This window comes from Equus przewalskii, chromosome 12, assembly GCF_037783145.1.
Source record: "Equus przewalskii isolate Varuska chromosome 12, EquPr2, whole genome shotgun sequence".
Classification (NCBI taxonomy): Eukaryota; Metazoa; Chordata; class Mammalia; order Perissodactyla; family Equidae; genus Equus; species Equus przewalskii.
The window spans coordinates 42585960-42592634 of NC_091842.1; the positions used below are offsets into that span (position 1 = coordinate 42585960).

The 6675-nt window shown below is 47.8% G+C and overlaps 1 protein-coding gene across 1 annotated transcript; it reads right to left on the reverse strand.

The window, feature by feature from the left end:
* Positions 1–4278: 4278 nt before the first annotated feature.
* HBZ (hemoglobin subunit zeta) lies at positions 4279–5685 on the reverse strand. The gene is made up of 3 exons (XM_070568923.1): positions 5484–5685; positions 4655–4859; positions 4279–4502 (listed from the first exon to the last, which is right to left on the reverse strand). The coding sequence occupies exons 1-3, from the start codon at positions 5576–5578 to the stop codon at positions 4374–4376; spliced, it is 429 nt and encodes a 142-aa protein (XP_070425024.1). The 5' UTR covers positions 5579–5685; the 3' UTR covers positions 4279–4373.
* Between the last annotated feature and the right edge of the window lie 990 nt (positions 5686–6675).

Sequence of the window (6675 nt, forward strand, 5' to 3'; positions counted from 1 at the left end):
ATCCGTAGAGACAGAAAGCGGAGTGGTTACAAGGGGCTGAGGGCTGCGGAGTTTCTGCTTGGGATAATGGAAAAGATTTGGAACCAGATGGAGGTGATGGTTATACAACATTGTGAATGTACTAAATGCCACTGAGTTGTTCACTTTAAAGTAGTTAAAATGGTAAATTTTGTGTTCTGTGTATTTTATCACAAGAAAAAAATAACATTGGCTAACATGATGCCATCGCTCAAGGACTTGCATGATGCTAGGAGGGGTCCACTGTTGGTGATGCCAGGCTTGATCGCTTGGTTATGGAGGGAACCACCAGGTAGCTCCATAGCAAAAGTATCTTTTCCCCTTTTGCAATTAGTTAGTAATTTGGGAGTAATAATGTTGACACCATGGAAATATTCTATGCCCAACACACTTCATCCTATAGTTTCAGCAATCATTGATGATCTTGCTTGACTCCGTTATTTCACTGGGGATCATAGAATTATGGTTTTCTCATTTTATGATTCCTTCCATATTAATTAGCTGACATTCTTCTGTAAAGAGGGTTTCCTCATCAGCTGGGGATGAATGACAGTTGCTCTAAAAGGTAGGATTTGTGCTTAATTATTTTCCTTTAGTTACCAGTTTTTATAGTAAGCTGTTGATGGTGGCAGATTCTTACTCAGTTTATTATTCTTATTCTTACTTACATTCTTACTGGAGTTCCCTTTTGTGAGGGATGGTATTTAGAAACCCAGATCCTGGTTTCTAAAGGTCACCTTGCTGCTGTTGGGTGTCATTTCTCCCAGGACCCTCACGGTGGACAGAACTAGGAAGTATATTTTTTTACAACATGACTTTACAGTGATACTTCCAATTCAAATTTGATATAATTTTTAATAAAAAAACTTTTTAAGTCATAAAAAACTTTTTCAAATAAAAAAATTTCATTGTTTTTATATATGCATCTATTTTCACTTACTAAAAATATTGGTTCCTAATGACATTGTTACTTATTTGCTTTTTTCCTACAGAATAGATGGCACAGTTTCAAAATTACAATATCAGCTACTGGTGCTGACTGGCTGGTGCCAGTTGGCATGAATTGGCTCGATTGAGATATTGGTAATTAAAAAGGGAATTGAGCAAATAAGTAAATATTTTGAGTACAATGAGAGCCTAATTTTTCACTATTGCAGAAGGGTGCACCAATATGGGAAGGGAGGAGACAAGAATAAACCATGTGGTATTGGATTGTAATTACAAATACTGGTGTGAGGTCATGGTTTCTAATATACTTAGATAGGGGTAGAATAGATGTAGATATAGCTATGTGTATATATTTACTTATGGGTATGTGTGTATGTAAGTGTATCTCTTCGTTCTGTCCACTGAGAGGGACTGGAAACTGTGTTACTCTGGTAGCAATGAGCACGCCCAGCCCCCAGATTTTGCTTTTCAAATATCATTCTCCACTAGGAAGAAACAGAACTATGTGGAGAAATGGCTGATTTCAGGCGGATACCGGGAAAGTACGAGATGAGCCTGGAACCTCTTATGGCAGAAATTAAGAATGTACTCAAAGAATGGTGGGGACGTGTCAAAGGAGACAGGAGCCAATTTGAAGGGGCTCCACTGTCTAAATCTGGGGCAGTTTAGGATCAAAATTAAATATGATTGGCAATAGATTATAACCCACTGAACAAAATGAGAATTATGAGTTAATATGATATAAATTTAAAGAATGGAGAAGGAAAAGCTTTTCCTTACAGTAGAATGCCTGTTAATAAGTACAGAAAGAGTGATGGAGATTTGTCATGGGGTAACCATCATTGTAACAATTGATGTAGGCAAGAATCACCAACAGATGCTAAGACCCGTGGGTGAAATTACCTAAAGAACAGAGTATTTACATAGTCTCAATGTATCACCCTGCAAAATACTTATTAATTATTTACCAATGAAAAGGCATAAAATACTTATTAATTAACTTCGCAATGGGGAAACACAGCAGACACGATTTCAACTAGGCGATCAAAGCAAACATCACCTATAAGGGACAAATCAGTGTCTTATGCCCTGTGAGATGCCTGGAGGTGGACACAGCATCACTTCTGTGATGTTCCTACCAAAAATGCGTACACTCAATCTCATCCTGAGGAAGCATCAGACAAACCCAAACAGAGGCACATTCTGCAAAATAACTGGCATGTGCCCTTCAGAGTTATTAAGATCATGCAAGGAAAGACTGAGGAGCCAGACTGAAGGACACTAAATGCAAAGTTTGACCCTGGACCAGCAAAGGACCTTACTGGAAAGGACAACATACAGATGAGATCTGGGCATCAGTTGATGAGATCAGTGTTGATCTCCTGATTTTGGTGGTTGGTCTCTGAGAATGCAGGTGAGCATTCTTGCTGATTTTAGGAAATACACAAGATATCAGGGTAGGAAGGATATTAAAGGAGCCTACTCTCAAACGGCTCAGAAAGAAAGGGTGAGTGAAGGCTAATGTGGTGGAATGTTAACAATTGGGGAATCCTGATGAAGAGTGCTTGGGAGTGTTGTGTCTTATTATTTCACTTTACAGATTTATTGAGATGTAATTCACATACCATACAATTCACCCCCTTAAAGTGTACAATTCGATGGTTTTTAGTATAGTCACAGAATTGTGCAACCATCTCCACAATCAATTTTAGAATATTTTCATTACCCCCCCAAAAAGCCCTGTACCCACTAGCAGCCACTCCTATTTCTCCATCTTAGTCTTATCCTTGCAGATTTTTTGAAAGTTTGAAAATGTTTCCAAATATAAGGTTATGAAATGACAATATCTGTGTTGTTATGACCGACAAACCACTGAATGATGTTAGAATTTCTTGGCTGTTCTTTTGGTCACAAAGTACTGTGTTTGGAAGTCACTCAGGACAATTCTTTCTTCTGTTGATTATATTACTCCATCCATACACAGGTTCATTTAAGTTGGTCTTCAGTTTTGATGTTTTCATTCTTTGCTCTTCTTAATTTTATTTTTGATGATGTAAAACATTTACCTGATGCAAAGTTCAAACCCCCTGGAGAGTAAGACGTGGAGGAGCTTGCTGCCCCTCCCCTCCCTCTCCACTCACCTCAGCAATTGTGGTCCTTTCCAGTTTACCCTTGCATGGTTTCCTCTTTTTAAAAAAACAAACACACATGAACACATGCACACTCATGAGTGCAAACACAGGGCTATAATAACTCACACACGTGCACAAATGCACACATGCAGTGTACATTCACACACGTGTGTTCAATTTCCCCTCTTTTCTTAGGGAGAAGCTACCATATTATATGTACATCATTCTACTTATTTCTTTTTTCTTTTCTTTTTTTCCGTAATAAATCCTGGCCATCACTTCACAGCCACTATTAGAAGTTGTCCTCATTCTTTTGTCAGTTCCCATCGTGTGCATGTTTGTGGTTTGTTCAGTCAGTGCCTGATCGTGGATTCTTAGGTTTTCTGTCCTTAACAAAGGAAGCTGCCCCAGTTGCTTTGTGCGTCCATGTCCTGCTCCCACCACCGTGTCGGGAGGGGCCGCCAGGAGAATGTGGTCAGTCTTGGACTTTTGCCCTCAGGTAGGTGGGAAATGGATCTCAGTGAGGTTTTACCTTTAGTGTAGTGTTTTATTTATTTATTTTTTTTTAAAGATTGGCCCCTGAGCTAACAACTGTTGCCAATCTTTTTCTTTTTCTTCTGCTTTTTCTCCCCCCCACCCCACCCCACCCCACCCCGCAGTACACAGTTGTATATTTTAGTTGTGGGTCCTTCTAGTTGTGTCATGTGGGACACCGCCTCAGCATGGCCTGATGAGTGGCGCCACATCCGCGCCCAGGATCCTAACGGGAGAAACCCTGGGCTGCCCAAGCCGAGCGTGTGAACTTAACCACTCGCCACGGGGAGACCCCAATAAATGTTGTTTAATGGATGAATGAATGAGTAAAAGATCACATTTCATACTCCTTTCTTGCTGCGATCAGACACAAACTAGGACCTAGTATAAATTCCGGAGGGAGAAGAAAGAGTACCACGTGGGCCGCAGAAGTAAAGGCCGAGGGGCGCCCTTTCTGCCGCTCCACCCGGATCCCGAGTGCCCCCCAGCACCCCGCAGCTGCCCTCTGCCCTCCGAGAGACCCTGGGGTCAGTGCGAAGGATCCCCGCAGCCCTCCCGCCGCCCCCTACCCCTATGCCGCCCCCTACCCCTATGCCGCCCCAACTCCCGCGGCCCCAGTGACCACAGAGGCGAGGTGGACGTTGATTCGTTTATTGGAGCATCACAGGGGAGCCAGGGGCATTGGGAGACCCCCGACAGCAGCGCAAGGGTCGCAGCCTATCCTTGGCGTCTGGGGTACGCTCAGCGGTACTTCTCCGTCAGGACGCTGGACACGATGGACAGGAACTTGTCCCAGGCGGCGTGGGCGTCGGCCGTGAAGTCGGCGGGGAGGCGCGAGGCCAGCGTGACCAGCAGACAGTGGGACAGGAACTGGGGGGCGGGAGGGCGGCTCAGAGCGCGGCCGGGGCGCGGCGGGGTGTCTCCGGGTGGGGGGATACCTTCGGCCCAGACCCTGCGCGCTGCGCACCCCGCGCACCCCGCGCACCCCACGCGCCCCGCCGGGACCCCCGCCCCGCGCGCACCTTGAAGTTGACCGGGTCCACGCGCAGGATGTAGGCGTGCAGCTCGCTCAGCTTGGCCAGCGCGCCCGCCACGTTGTCGATGCTCTTGACCGCGTCGCCCACGGCGGCCGCCACCTTGGAGCCGTGCGCGCGCAGCTGCGGGGAGCCCTCGTGCAGGTCGAAGTGCGGGAAGTAGGTCTTGGTCTGCGGGTAGCTGGAGAAGAGCCTGCGGGGGCGGCGCGTGAGCTGGGGGGCAGCTGCGGGGCGCAGCTTGGGGGGGGGGGGGCGAGAGCCGGACCAATGAAGTCGGTGTGGCGCTCGCCCTGGGCGCAAAACTTAAGGGATGCCCATCAACCCAGAGTCAGGATAAATCACATTTTAACGCGGGGTTTTAAAACAAAAATTAATGCAAAACATTCACATTAAACAAAATATTACAATTTTAAATAAAGACAACATCGATACGGCTGTTTTTTCCTGCTGCCCCAGGCTCCAGTGTGGCGTTGCACTTTCTCACCCTCCTGCCCCCTCATTCAGGCATTTGTTCCTTCCTTCATTCAACAGATGTTTGTGGAGACCCGTGAGAGTCAGAGTCCTATCCTCGTCTTCGTCCCCATCCTCGTCCTCTTCCTGATCGCTGATGCCGGGGACCCCTCCTCAACACACTCATACTCACTGATCTCTCCCTCAGAACCGGGTCCTCACAGTTCCCCACCACAATTACCCCTCCACACTGTCGCTTCCTCATTGCCCCCTCTTCACTGGCCCCTGTCCTCACTAAACTCACGCTGTCACCTACACCAGTGTCACCTGGGACACTGTCACCTGTCCCAGGCTGTCTGGCACTCACCTCTGCAGGGCCTCGGTGCCCACGGCATCCGCCTGCATGGAGATCTTGCCCCATATGGACACGACCATGGTCCTCTCAGCCTTGGTCAGAGACATGGTGATGGCTGGACTGGAGCTGGGTGTCCTCAGGACTGGCCTCCATGGTGCTCAGCCCCCAGGGTCCCCTTATATACACGGAGCTGGGGTGGGGGCCAGAGTGTGGCCATTGGTCAGGAGGGGAGGGGGCCGTGAGGGTGGTGGTCTCTTATCGGATCCAGTGACAGTGGGCAGTCAGGGCCCAGTGGGACTGGTGGTGAGGGGCTATCACTCTTGCCACCCTTGCTGGGCCTTAGAGGGGGCGTTGGCCACAGCCTGACCAGAGTCCAGGAGAGATAGGGGCCCAGCCAGCCCAGGAGGTCACGCCTGCATTTGCAGCCCGGCACTGCACCATCTTGTCCACTTCAGAATCACAAAATGGGGAAGCCAGAGGCACAGGGCCCAACACACACCCTCCTTGGGCTGGCACAGGCACCGAGCTGCCCGCACCACTCCTCAGTGGGGTCCTGTGGCCGGCCCAGCCTGGCCACATGTCGGTCCCCTTCCCCTCTGACTCTCTGTTCCCCGGTTTCCTCTGAGGCAGCTGTGGTTTTGCCCACCCGGCACTGAGAAAAGATGTACTGTGGATCTGTCCCCTGAAAAACTGGAGGAGGTGACAGGTCAACAAAAGAGAATTCTTCTAAGATCACGTGCTACTAGAGATTGCAGTATTGCTCACCATATCATCATTTTAATATAATGGGGGAATATTCCTTTTATTTTAACATACAATAAAATGGACTTTTTTTAGTGTACTGCTCTGTGAATTTTGACACATGTATAGATTTGTGTTCCCCCCCACAATCCCCCCACACACACAGCAGCTCCATCACCCAAAAGCTCTCCCAAGCTGCCCCTTTGCAGTCTCGCCCTCCTCTGTCCCAAAACCCTGACAGCCCCTCTAATTTTGTGTGTGTGTTTTTTGAAAAGATTTTATTGTTATTTTTTCTCCCCAAAGTCCCCTGCTAAATAGTTGTATATTTTTAGTTCTGGGTCCTTCTAGTTGTGGCATGTGGGACGCTGCCTCAGCGTGGCTTGATGAGCGGTGCCATGTCCGCGCCCAGGATCTGAACTGGCGAGACCCTGGGCTGCCGAAGTGGAGCACGCGAACCTAACCA

Excerpts from the sequence above, each read along its gene's own strand:
- HBZ (XM_070568923.1), bottom strand. The coding sequence starts at position 5,578 with ATGTCTCTGACCAAGGCTGAGAGGACCATGGTCGTGTCCATATGGGGC. Across the intron at positions 4,860-5,483 it reads GGCACCGAGGCCCTGCAGAG|GCTCTTCTCCAGCTACCCGC; the intron begins GTGAGTGCCAGA and ends CCGCCCCCGCAG. Across the intron at positions 4,503-4,654 it reads TGGACCCGGTCAACTTCAAG|TTCCTGTCCCACTGTCTGCT; the intron begins GTGCGCGCGGGG and ends CCCGCCCCCCAG.